Raw genomic sequence first — 14,570 nt, forward strand, 5'->3', positions numbered from 1 at the left:
GGTTTAACTTAAGATATAATTGTACTTTTGATCATTTCTCGTCACGCTCACAATTACCATTAGTTTTTACAGCGTGAGAGTTACCCGATTTCCACGTGTCACAATGTATATATCTTTGTCAGTATATCGAGTCAGAATACCGCGACGAAATCTGTTTAAAGGCAGGTTAAGTAAAGTTTTAAAATGTTTTAAAAAGGTCCAACCTGAATTTTCCATACAAGAGTTTATTGAACACTATAATTCATTGTTTTTTATAGGTAAGAAGTACTAGACAATTGCAAATTCTGAAAAATTCAGCCCACGTTCTAAAAAATCAATCTGCCATGACAGGAACCTGTTGTTTATACCCGTATCTTGCTATCAGATTCTCGGCGAGGACCGCGAAGATCGATAAATATGAAGTTCCTAGTGAAAAGTGTTTAAATATGATTTTTTAGCAACAAATAAAATTCATGCATCTCAGTTAAACTCACCTTTACATGAATTAATCAGACATATTTGTGCTGCTTCCAAATAAACAAAATGGCGATCAATATTCACGTCAAGTCTTCATCAAGTTCACTGTAGCGTGAAATGCAGATTCATACATTTAAATCTTATTCCATAAATACTTGTGAATTTGTCAGTTGCAATAACTGTTTAAATGACAAAAACATGTTTGCTTCATACTGAACTGCACAGTAATGAAACATACAAGCCTATAAAATTTAGAATTATTTTAAACGCGTGAATAAAAATATCCTAATATAGAAAAAGCCGATCTTATTGTAAATGTTCCTCGGGTGTATCAGAATGAATTGGTATTGTTTAAAGGGGGTCAAAGCCCGCCCAAAACATGTACAATTTGCTTGCCGGCCTGCAAACGCTTTGTTTTGTTTCACTGGTTTTCCGCAAAAAAAAACATTAAACCATCACTCTGGCAAAGAAAGTAGTCGCATGCACATATAAGCCGTAGCAGGACTTGTTGAGTCAAACAAGCCCGTATAATACTCTAGCCATTTAATCTGGAAGGATTGCTAACAGGCAATTAATTTTCCTTTCCATTATTTTTTGTAGACACTTCTAGAGGTCTATTTAAGTAATGTTTACAGGGGGAAAAATGGACTGTCCCTTATTTCTGCATTATATTATTGCATTATTAAATAAGCTAATTCATGGACACAACTGTTTGGTTTAGTTTTAAGTAGAGGTGTTTAAATCTTAAATATAGATTCTTAAATATAATTTTATTATCATGGTCACAATAGTATTCAATACTATGCGCTTTAATGTGTAATACAAGCCTGTTCCGGATCTACCCATGAAGTTTATTTACTCGTACGTGTATATAATTATCATTTATCTTAATCTGATAGTTTAAAAGTTTAATGTAAACAAAGAATCAGGCTGGTGCCCTAAATAAATCTTATTAAAGATGGCCATTTTCTATAAATGAAACATCTGAATGTTACAGATATTATTGATTAGGAATTGTTAAGGGCATTGTTTTAAAAGTCTCTGCACCGCACTATCGGCTAAACCAGTTTCACATACCTGCTTAAGTAAGCTTACTTCCATTCATCCCGTAGATCCCCCACGTACACCATCATGTAACATAAGTGGAACGTCTATCTCGACCCCTGCTATACTAGTGGAGGGCACAGACAGCATTATCAGCTGCACTAGTTACTCTAACCCGCCCCTGATTACGTACACCTGGTCAACGCCGGGCCGAGGACAAGTGCGTGGAGCACGTTTATCCCTGAATAATGTCCAGCACATCACTGACCACGGCAAGTACATCCTGACGGTCACGAACGACATGGATCCCACAGGAGCAAACATGGAAATGGGAACTAGCAACACAGCGTTCTCGGTAGATGTACAATGTGAGTGTCTTTTTGCATTTAATCAGTTTGTGCTGTAAGTTTGTTCTACCTGTATTGCTACATATTACCAATGTTTTTTTCTGACTAGACGATATTTAGTAAATACATATAACAATGTTTAAGCTGTGTTTCTAGTGAGCGGAAGTAACCGTTTCTGTCACGAACATCGCGAATTATTAGGTATTTTAATGTGTTTGCCATATTGTATCAGTTTAATTATTTAATAACTATACTAATCAGGGTTGTTTTACTCCTGATCTTGACTCCTGATTTTGACTCCTGATTTACTCTTGATATTTTTTCTCGCTGTTACAGCATTCCGTGTTTCACGATTTGTCATTGTCTTCTACAGTATATATAAATGAGGCATAGTAATAAGTTCAGTCAGTTTGAGTAATGCTTCTTTTAGGATTTCATAATATTTAGAAAGGGACTATTAGTTTAATGTTGATATTTTGAATTTATGATAATTATTCTTTGATGTATTTAAATAATGCTAACCATATGCTGAGTATTAAAAGTTAGGAATAATGTCTTCTTTATTGCTGTAAAAGTTTCTCTTTGTGGCTAAAACTTCAGTCTAATACAAATTACAGTCAAATAGCTGAAAGGATTATCGACGAGAATAAATTAAATAAAATTTAAATAAACTCCGCCACAGTTTTCGTAACGGTAATCAAAACGTTCATCATTATCAATACGCTTCCCCTACAAATGTTCCATGTTAATAACCTGGTACGGTAAATAAAATTAATCTCAAGTCTTAGTCATATCTTTTAGCATGTAAGATTCTCATAAAAAAATCTCATCCACAGGTTAAATACGATGAGAAAAAACATATTGGCGAACGGGGCGCTGATTTATAATTTCCCCTCCATTGTGCTCATTGCACGAGGGCTTCAGTCTGAATTTCATTGTCTCATACGCGGGAGGCTTTGTACAAGTGCATTAAAAAGATTGTATCAGAGCATTTTGGGGAGGCTCGACAAAGTCCAGTATCATAGCTTTCGAACAAAACTAACAAACTTTGATAATGCCTTGGATCCCAAAAATAATTTTATTGGTATGGTTTGTTACGATATCTTTCCATTAAGGTACTCATGTTTGTGATTTTTAAAACATTTTATTTCAATATAAACATCAAAATTATCTCATAAACAGTACAATTAACTTGAAATATGTTTGTTAAAATTATTATCCCAAATACGAATTTGTTAAAATATATTTACCCATTTCTTGAAGATATTTAAAGGCTTCGAGTTAAAAAAAAATGATTGATACACATATAATTATGTACATGAATATTTTTTCTTCCGTTTTCGATTTTAATGATTATACTATTATACAATGAAGTGTCTATTCTTACAAAAAAGTTTTATTAGTGATTCGGTTTAGTAAAACGTTTATGACTATGTATGAAAAATGTAAAAGACTCGTTTATGACATGCTTATTGTTTGTTCATAATTTCTCTTTTAATGTCAATACTTTGTTTCTAATATCAAAATACATTTTGTTTCACAATAAATATTAATGAAACATTCCCTTTAACCATTTCACTGACACATATATTGTTTTACTTGTATTGTCGTACAGCCGCCTGCCACACGCCATTTTTCATTCATATTGGTCGTTTAAATTGCATGTAAAGTAAAACGTAGGATTTTTAGCATTCTTCTGAATATTAGTTAGAGTTTTTGCTTTTTATGACACTAGTGTGGTAAAAAAAGATGAAAACGGTCATTCAATAAACGAATAGTAACACTAGGTATACGATGTAGCAAATCAGTATGCGTGTGCACATTACCATTTTCGAACCAGACTTCATAAAACTGTGTATGTGTATCTGTATAAGATATGGGTCAAGGTATTGGCAATTGCACGTCTTAAGGTGGATGGCTAGGTCAAAAGGTCAAATACGCCTTTGATAAACAGGGATTATAATGTGGGCATTGATTTAATATTTAATGATTTCACTTATAATTATTTATTTTTTATTTTGAAATGCATTATAGACTGTCGAGTAACAACTTCTTATTTGCCGGTGTATGTTGTTTCAACATAATCTTTGCAGTTTATGTAATATTTTGAATGGCTACGTTGCACGCAAAAATGTGTGTGTTTTGGGTCCTTTAATCAGTATACAGGTACGTATTACATATGGGTTTCAATATTTTAAAATGTTACATTTTATCAAAGTTAACATTCAGCTATAAACAGTAAGTTTACTTTGCCAGTTTATAATGTAGCCTGCACAATAGTTTTAAAAACAAATGCGTTCGAAATGAACATTTTGAAAAAAAGAAAGCTACTAAATTATTGCAAACTGTAAGCACAGCTTATATGTAATGTTAATATGAAAGCGTACATAATGATGAGACATTAAAATATATGCAAACGTCTAAATGTTGCAATGTTTGTGTAACGTAGACATTCAAAATATATTTGAGTCGAAGTGTTTGCAAACAAGCTGCAAATAAACTGTTGAAAATTCATACACCGGAGGAAAAATAATTTTACTGACAACACGATAGGCTATATCGCATTAAAAAGATATGTTAATATTATCAATCACCGAAAATTTACTGAAAGAGGACTAATATAACTTGAGTCGAGCAGGACACGATCGCACTTGTGTTAATAAAGCAATTCTTGAAATTCTTGAAGAAATTGTTTGAACGAGGTAGCATATTTTAGCCATGTGCTATAAAAGTTGTTCATATTGTTTTTCTCCAGGCAATCTATGTCTTTGAATAAACATCCATGCTAGAATTCAAAGAACAACACTATTGAAAACCCTATAAAAAAATAAACATTATAAACAAAATAAATGTTAACTCAAACTTCCTAAAGTTTGGTAAGAATGTATGACTGTGTCATTGAAACATGATATAAAGTAAGCGTATCGCATATAGTTGAAACACAAAGAGGACAACTAAGTCTATAGGACATATTTGTTGTTATTTATTCTGCATTAAATACAAATGAAACAGATCTTGAACTAATTCTTAATGTTATTTATAAATAATGTCCTTTCTGGAAACAACTGCCTAACGCAACTAATGCCATTAGAATAGAAGCCATTTGGATCTAAGTAAGATCACTATATATATATATGGGCACCACGTTCGAGATAAATTTAGAAAACCGTGACAATCGGAACATTTTATTTAACAAAAATTACAAGATAACATGCAAACTTAGTATGATAAATACTAATATAATTACCCTCCTTAACTTTGATACAATAACACCGTGGTTAGTTTACCTGTACAGGTCAGATCCGGACGTTTATCACTATTATATAAATGTATATATTTATAGATGGACCGTCCAACCCTAATATATCCTACCAGGGTGCGGTGGTAAAGTCTTATGTGCGTGTACTATCCGGACGTTCAATAACGCTCACCTGCAGCAGCACGGGAAACCCGAGCCCCACTTATACGTGGACGTATCCTCACGGAAGGTCACATAGTGGCCCCAACCTCACATTCAGCAGCGTGCAGACCACACACGCCGGAAATGTTTCGTGCTCAACCAGGAACACGTTGTCACCTACTATAGGAACAGCGGTGGTTAAGACCCGACAAACAACCGCGAGTCTCCAAGTTCTGTGTAAGTATATTTTGGATTATGCTTATTTCAAATTATTAAAATCAAGTTTTACATCGAACAACATATATTTGGATTTGGAAAACCAGCTGCTTTACTACATCACTGTCTCGCGCATACTATGAGCAGAAGGTGTATGAAACGATTTAAGAGAGAAACAGAAAGGAATTTTTTAAGCGATTTTACTATTTCAAATGATGCAAACAAAACTTAAACTGTTTTGATGCTTCATAACGGCACCGATCAATTAAATTTGATAAATAATCGTAATAAAATGTTGATTTATGATTTGATTCATTGCACAGTATTGCAGTAAAATGTAAATGGTAAATAAAATGTTACAACAGCTCCTTATCGAACCGACGAAAAAAACTCACGAGGCATTTGCTTAGAAGTGAACACGTATACAAATTTCATGAAAATGGACAATTCTTTACGAGCAATACATTGAGTTTGAATTCGACTTAAACACAATAAAATTGGTATTTATTCACACGTAAAACTAGAACATTTTGCACCATCAAAGTCTCTTACCCAGATATATTGTTGACGATTCGTACCAATCATACTTATCTATGTTTAACATTTAATACGTCTTAAGAAATCTTCTAATTGCGTTCCCTCGCCACTGGAATTTTTGCCTTTAAAGTACGTATTAGTACACACATTATTAACCAGCCTATAAAATTGACCATTTTATAAGCTTTGCAAATATTCTCTGAATACTTCAATTTGTAACCTGAGAAAGTACGGTATCTCCTTGATTTTTCATTTGTAGATCATGGGTTACAGTGCTCTAAAATACTGTCTGCACATTGTTTGTGAATGGTCTCTCCTAAGAATATGAGTTATTAGCTTTAGGAAGCCCTTAGCAAGTTAGATTACCCTTTTAGTTTAAGGAAGGGGAGGGTCTGGTCAACGGTCAATGTCACGGGTAACAGCGGAAGGTTTGTCTGATTACTAAATAGCGGCTTAATGAGGGAAAATTAAGTTACTCCCTTGATCGTTAGATAACTTCTATTGTTTTTGATGCCAGTTTGTCGGACATCAAGGTCGCAATCAACAAAGTAACAAAAACTGTGTATGGTCAATAATTTGAGGAGTGTATGACATAGGACCATGTATCTACATCGGGGCAGACAGGCATTAATAATGAATTTATGTTTGTAGATCTTAACCCTAACGCTAAAATAAAATCAAACATAAATGGTAAAGAGACAGCAGTTAATTCTAGCCTAACTCCATTGCCAATCACTGAATTATCCAATTATGTATGTGAATGAGAGAGAAACATAGAAAGTAAACTCTTGTTGAAACATCTGAATGGATGCTTGCTTACATATGTGGTCATCTGTATGCAAAAGAGAAGGAAAATCCGCATAATTAGATAGTTGCCCAAAAGTCCCAGACCTTATATTATTACGAGGTATGTTCGGAAAGTTCCCGGATTGACCGCATTCCTTTTGAAAGGACCATTGTATTATAATGAAACTAAGAACGGATTTACTATATCTTTTATTCCATTTCACTCTAAAGGTTCGATTCCATACATATAACAGTAAAAAAGTTACAATAAATTTAAAACATGTACCAACGATATGGCGGAGCAACCCGACGTTAAAATTTATAACGTCAACGTCAATTCTGTTTACTCTTTCTCGAAATAGTGGCCATGTGCTTGCACGCAACGTTCATGTCTCCTGACCAATGATGTGTAAACAGTTTGAAATCATTGTTTATCAAATTAAGACATAATTGTCTGCACGTGACAACGTAGGCTCTCGAGATCGTCGAATCGGATTCCGTGTAGCTGGGCTTTGACGGCCGGGAAAAGCGCAAAATCAAGTGGCGCAAGGTCTGGGCTGTAGGGGGCGTGCTCCAACCTGCCGATCCCGAGAACATCCAGCTCCAACTCTGTGTACCGGGCCCTGTGCGCTGGGGCATTGTCCTGAAACCACGTTTCATCCGTTGTGATTATTCTTTGAAGAAATCTGTCCCCATCACGTCGATAGGACCTCAAAAAGTTCAATGATTTATTCACCCTATCCTTCATCTGATTGTCATCCAACAGCCTTGGTATCCAACGTGCGCACACCTTTGTCATCTTAAACTCTTCAGTAATTAACTTATACGCTGTTGCTACCCTAATGTCACATTCCTCGGCCACTTCCCTGTGTAGACACTCGTCGGTCCCTATCAAGCATGGACTTTACCATTTCGCGCTTTTTCACCACAAGTGCCGGCCTCCCACATCTCTCGTCGTCGGATGTTGACTCGCGCCCCTCCTTAAAGCGTCTGTGCCACTCAAAAACAGCTGTGCGACTCAAAGTTTGGTCTCCAAACGATTTCTTCAACTGTATCAATGTTTTCGACGGTGAAACATCTAAACTCTGGAGAAACTGTATCACGACACGCTGTTTTTCAATAATTTCGCGTTGCATGTTTGCTTTCAGCACCTGTTTTGGAGTTTGTTTTGCGAGGCGGTGTCTGTTCAAATGACGTCATGCGTATTTTACTAATGACGTCATGTTATGGTTCGACGTCAAGATGACGTTTCCCGCGTTTTTTAACGTTACAAAATGCGTTTAATGTGAACATTATAGGAAAATATATGGCTTGCTCCACAACAGCATATATTATGTTGCTATGGATACAATATTTTAAGAATGTATTGACTTAGGCAAATGTCCGCTTATTATCAAAATGAATATATATGTGTCTCAACTTGGCCGAAGTTTCAAAGCTCTACGTTGAAAAATAACAAAGTTATTAGTACAGTCCGGGAACTTACCTCGTAAATCAGTAAATTCGGAGAAAAAACAAAGCCCCATCCTTTTAGTTAAAAATGAAAATGACCATTGCCGGTCAAAGGTTACTTTTATCTACCGGGTTTACTAGAAGGAGGAGGCAAACACACAGCCACAGACACAGAGTCACTGATTCAATATGGAATGTTGATATGAATTATCAAATAGTGAGGCATATTGATGTATTACGTTAAAGCACCTGTACCACAGAAGGAATTGCGTATCTTTCCACCTGAAACCGAAACGCAAATATCTGCATCTAGTGTTATTCAACCGTATTGTTTCCTATGGGGATAATGCTGTCTTGTTGATTTTAGTCAAAACAGTTTATGTTTATAAGGATATATCTGACAACGATATTTTTAACATACGGGTGTTCAATGTCAGTCTTTCACAACGCTAATTGTGCTCCATTGTCAATGCAAGCCGATGCCCGAGTGCATTCGCAGTATATTGTGAAAAACTATGAGATGATTGAATCCGAAATAAGGATTGATAAATTGATGTGAAATACCAAATCGGTACCGTATTTTTTTACTTCGAAATAGCGATTTCGGATTATAGATAAAAAAGAAGGAATACATCGAGATTGAAAAAATGATTTCGAAATAGCGATAATTTCGAATTAATGGTGTTCTGAATAGCGTTGTTTAAATGTAAATACAAATAATTTACCTCGTCTGTTGAAGTTTGGTCTGGCTATTTATATTTTCTCATTGTCTCTGCCATCCGTTCTACTCGTTTGCTGATGTTTTGCATTGTCTTGCCAAACACTGAGTTGTTAATTAGATGTTGAAATAATACCCAAAGGCTGAGTATGCCTTTATGAGAAATTTTGTGTAGCGACAGATATATGGTTATATCCAAGTTTAATCATTGAATTATAATACTCTATGTAACAGTTGTTGTATTATACTAAAGAACAGTAACAGCTGTACATTTATGTTTTGCCATTCAAAGCCAGATTATGAAGGTAGCTGGCTCATTGGCTGACCGTTAAGGTTTTTATCTCGGTAGTACATAACGCAGTTATATTTCATGGCTGGGTTATCCATAATAAATTGTATGTGAGTAGAGCATCCTTAGATAAGCCGAAGCTGCGTAGTTGTGTTAACCGAGAAGTTTCTTCGCGTTCATACATGTTTTTTTTCTAAAAGTCCAGACAACATCATCTGTCATAGAGTACATAAATTTAAGATAGAGCTCGTGAAAGTCCCCCAGTGTTTTTGACCTGCTGAATTATTTCCATACGTCTTGTGCTTGTAAGTAATCTTCATTTTTTTTATAATTTTATCTGATATACTGCTGTTTAACGGTACTTAAGGCGTTAGACGAGTTTTATGTAGTTAACATATTCAAACGGAGTATATTTTGGTATTTTTCTTAAGCAAACCAACTTCTGGTTAATGTTAAATCGGCTTAGTCCGTTGCATTTACTTATTATTCTAGAGTAGTTACCATGAAATGAAAGCTGTCTAAAAACCTGATGTTTTTGCTCAGCTTTGCATTCTATGGTGGCTGTTATATATCTGTTCGGTCTTGGGTGTTGTCCTTTCTATTGATGTAAACATTGATGGCAAGGTTGTTGTGTTGTTGTTTTTTGTTTTCTGGATGTTAGATCACCTGTCTGAATGGTCTGATGCAAGAGTAAGGGGTAAGCTTATTACACGAAATTAACATTGATTCAGGTTTATTTTTGCCTTTCAGCTCGCTTACGGTTTGGATAAAGACATATACATATATATATATATATATATATATATATATATATATATATATATATATATATATATATATATGTCGCCGTGTTTGTAAAATATATCTTTATAAATTTGAAAACTAACACATGAACTATACACTTATATTTCCGCATTTAAGAAAATTGATCACTTTTTTTTCAGCGCCTTTAAATAAATTAATAGTGAGACCCAGTTGAAATTGTTTCCATTAAACTCTTTACTTTGTGCTTCCGCGTTGGACTTAACAAGCCCTCCTACGTTAACGTTTGTGCAAGGGACTACTTCTTTTCTTTGCCGGAGTGATAGGTATAAACAATTTGGGCACCACTGAGCCATGCAAATTGTAACCAGAAAAGCATGTTATTCATTGCTCATATAAAGCGCTTGCAGGCCGGCAATCAAATTGTACATGTTTTGGGTGTTTTTTACCTCTGTTGACCAATGAAAATTAATACGGAAACACCCGAGGTACATGTAAATTTAGATCGGCTCTTTCCATGTATGAATAGTTCTGTTAAAGCTTTCCAAATAGATACCCTTTTGATAGGAAAATATGTTTCATTTTTGTTCAAAACAGTATGTAACAAACTGCATTTTGTTACGTAAACAGTCAATGCACCTGACAGATTCACAATTCAAAGCTGTAACTAAATATTTAAAGAATAAAATTTAATTTTATAAATCCGCATTTCACGCTACAATGAACTTGATGAAGACTTCAAGAGAACATTGGACGCCATTTGGTTCATTTGGAACTGGGACCAATAACAAATCCTACTCCCAGTTTGGTAGCAGAACAAATAAGTTTGGTTCATGCTTGTAAAGCCGAGTTTAGGTAACATATATTATTTATGCTTTTATTGTAAATTACATATTTGAACACTCTTCACTACTAGAAACTTCATGTAATATCAATCTTTGCGTTTTCCCCGATTTACGTAGACTTCGTATCATGACTCATTAAAATACCGCTACAGGAGCATTCGTAACATTCGACTTGAAAGAATTACCAAGAATGGTAAGATGAAGTAGTAGTACGATATTAAAGTGGTACGAAGTCTCCGACATACGTTTTACAACGCGCGTTTGACGCAATGTAAATATTGGCGTTTGGACTTTATGTTCACATACTTTATTTTAAGGTTTGGTGTTCTCCATGGAGAAATAAATTTGGACCCACAAACAGTTTGCAAGTGAGCTTCTGGGGAAATCAGAGCGCTTAGAGAAAACCTACTTGTCCCATTTGATGACTACAAACCAAACTTACATTTGCCCAGGCTGGGAATCAAACTTAGGCATGGCAGACATATAAAGAGAAAGTTGTCAAAAAGTTAATGCCCTAAGGTTATTGAATGATAAGATGATAACATAATAATGAAATACTAGTAACTTGAAGTACATTATAATTAATTAGTCTAGAATAATTATATTAGCATATATTCATTATTTACCATAATAAATTCATGTTGTGTTCTGCACAACATCTGCAAAGAGAGAGCCATCTCTATGAACGGCGATGATTCCGATGACGAGAATGATAATGCAGATGGTCAACTGGCACAGGGAGTGCAGCAACCTCCAAATGTGGCGGGGAATATATTCAGGGATCATGTTGCAGCAATATATTTTAGAAATGATTCTTGTTTTGCTGTTGTTGAAAGAACCTACTTATTTTAAAAGCCTTGATTATGTCAATTTTTGCGTCATTAAAATGCAAACATACACTTTGGTAATGTTTACCTCCCTGTTAAATGTACTTCAATAAAATTCGGTACACACTTTGCACAGCAGATATAAATATCTACTTGAAGGTCCATAACTCTTGCTCTTTTATTTTAAAATCATACTCGTGTCTTATTACACAAAATCAGGAATGTGTGAACTTTTTTTTCCTCTGTGGCACTCATGCATACCTCCATTTGAAAGTTAAAATATACGTATATGAATTTAATCTTTTAAATATTTAAATGTAAACTACTGTGTATAAAGACTTATATTTTTGCAAACACTCATGGTCAGTTTCTCATCTGCTTAGTTTAGGAAAGTTGAACCATTATGCTGTCATTGTGTGAATCAGAAATGGCCAAACTTGCTCAAAATTGTTAAGGCCAACTTAAAAGCTAACTTAGACAATTAGTAGTACTAAAGGAAGACTATTTAACGTATATATTGATATAAAAATATTTTATTATAAAAAATTAAACAAAATTATACAAAATATCACCAATAAATGCCAATTTGATATAAATATTTAAACAAAATCAAACAAAATAACACCAATAAATGCCATTATGTCGTTATCTTAGTGCAAGAACTCAATATCTTCTTTTATTTCTATATGCAGTTTTTGAGTTATTGCACTTAGGTGACGATAACATGAATATAACATATTTATGCACCTCTTCGAAGAGAAGGGGTATATTGATTTGAACATGTCGGTCGGTCGGTCCGTCGGTAGACCAAAGCTTGTCCGAGTGATAACTCAACAATTCCTGGACGTATGGTCATCAAACTTCATAAATAGATAGGGTCTGACCAGTAGATGACCCCTATTGATTTTAGGGGCCATCGGGTCAAAGTCAAGGTCACAGTGACCTTAAAATTTAAAAGGATGTCTGATTGGTAATTTGACAATGCCTGCACCTATGTCCCTCAATCTTGACATGCAGGTTGGGTCTGACCAGTAGAAGACCCCCTATTGATTTTGGGGGTCATTGGGCCAAAGCTCAATGTCACATTGACATTGAATGGTAAAAGGTTGTCCGAGTGATTACTCGACAATGCCTGCACCCATAGCCCTCAAACTTGACTTGAAGGTTGGGCCAGACTAGTAGATGACTCGTGTTGAAATTGGGTTTCATCGGGCCAAAGGTCAAGGTCACAGTGACGTTTATCACGAAAAAGTTAGCAAAGCTTCTCCCAGTGATAACTCAATCAAGCCTAGGCCTTTTATCATCAAACTTGACATGAAGGCTAGGCATGACCAGTAGATGGCCCCCTATTGATTTTAGGAGTCATCGGGTCATAGGTCAATGTCTCAGTGACCTTGAATGCTAAATTGTTGTTTGAGTGATAACTCGACAATGCCTGCACCCATGGCCCTCGAACTTGACAAGGGGTTGGGCCTGACCTGTAAATGACCCCTTTTAATTTAAGGCGTCATCGGATCAAAGGTGAAGTCACACTGACCTTTAACGCAGAAGGTTGTCTGTGTGATAACTTGACAATGCCTGCACCCATGGCCCTCAAACTTGACTTGGAGGTCCATGCATTTTTCATTCAAGTGTTCAAATAATCCTGACAACATGGCGCTCAGAGGGGGGGGGGTATAATGTTTAATAAACATCTCTTGTTTGATTAACATCAATAATCAGTTTTAAGGGTTTTTTCCCAAAAGCTAGACTTCAAGCATGAGTTTCCTCGTTTACAGGGCCATAATTTCCATGCAGGTGCTGCAGTGACTGCAGCCATTGTTGTAAGTGTTGTTGCTGCTACTGCTTCCAAAACAGTTGACAATGTAACTTGTGGAATCCTGTACCGGCTGTAGTGGCTCCTCGTACAATCTCACATTAAGATATAAAAATATATGTACACTCAGAGAAAGCTTTCAGTGTTATCATGAAATTCATATGTCATAATTATGTATACATATTTTTTTCTTACTAAATGGTATGCGAAGGTGTCTCGACTGCACTGCAATTCGAACTGAAAACAATTAAAAGCAACTTAAAAGTGATACAAGTGTTTTTAATTCAATTCATTCCATTTAATTTTAAACAGCCTGTAGATAAAAGAATGGTTTACATTTAGTAAATGAATTACCTTTGCATCTGAAGCATGGTGCTGTCCAACCCACTACCTAATACTACAATGTTTGGTGATTTGTTCCCAACAACTGCCATAACTCTTTCTGTCACCTCAGACAGTTTCATAGGATTTGTTCCAGAACCTGAATTATAATCATACTACAACTACATTTATTTGATTACATGCAATTATTAAAGCTTGTTAAAATATGTTTACATAATAATTGCTTGTAACAAAGGATTAATCTAAATACGAATATTCACAGAAGTGTTTGAAATGGTAATGACAATTGTTTGTTGAAACTGTACCTACATATGTGTTTGATTGTGGCAGATATAAACAATAAAATATAATTTTTGCTCCACTGTTTTTAAAGCAAAAGCATTTGCCTAAAGACACATTTTATGCCAATTTGAATCAGTCAACTTTTATATGTTTTCTTTAAAGAATATATACCAGTTCTAGCCATTTCTCTCTTTTACTTTGCCCGGTGGGATTGAACTAGATTGTCCGACTTCTTTGTTAGCTCTGTCGCTGTTCTGGGGTGCTGTGATTCCTCATTGTAGGCGTCATTTATCTTGATCCACAAATCCTTCTTTGTTTCTGAGGTAATTCCTGGAAAAAATGTAAAACTACATGTACATGACGTTTATGTAAGCAGTGCTACATTTACACAATTGTTTCATAAGTATTTGTCTGAAATTCAAGACACCATGTTATCTAATCTTAAGGTAAT

General features: G+C 35.1%; 1 protein-coding gene across 5 annotated transcripts in view; it reads left to right on the forward strand.

Moving 5' to 3' along the window:
* The window catches only part of LOC128236006 (hemicentin-1-like), a 90,730-nt gene that overhangs the window by 35,378 nt on the left and 40,782 nt on the right, over window positions 1-14,570 (forward strand). For 4 of the 5 annotated variants that reach the window (XR_008261216.1, XM_052950789.1, XM_052950790.1 and 1 more), the window contains exons 7-8: window positions 1,569-1,868; window positions 5,191-5,484. The exons of the other annotated variant lie outside the window; for it this stretch is intronic. Coding sequence is in view for 3 of the 4 variants with exons in the window: in XM_052950789.1 (XP_052806749.1) it covers window positions 1,569-1,868; window positions 5,191-5,484 (594 nt within the window). In the remaining variant the exon portion in view is untranslated. The remainder of the gene's footprint in view (window positions 1-1,568; window positions 1,869-5,190; window positions 5,485-14,570) is intronic. 5 annotated transcript variants of the gene reach the window in all.

Source organism: Mya arenaria, chromosome 5 (assembly GCF_026914265.1).
Source record: "Mya arenaria isolate MELC-2E11 chromosome 5, ASM2691426v1".
NCBI classification, from domain to species: domain Eukaryota; kingdom Metazoa; phylum Mollusca; class Bivalvia; order Myida; family Myidae; genus Mya; species Mya arenaria.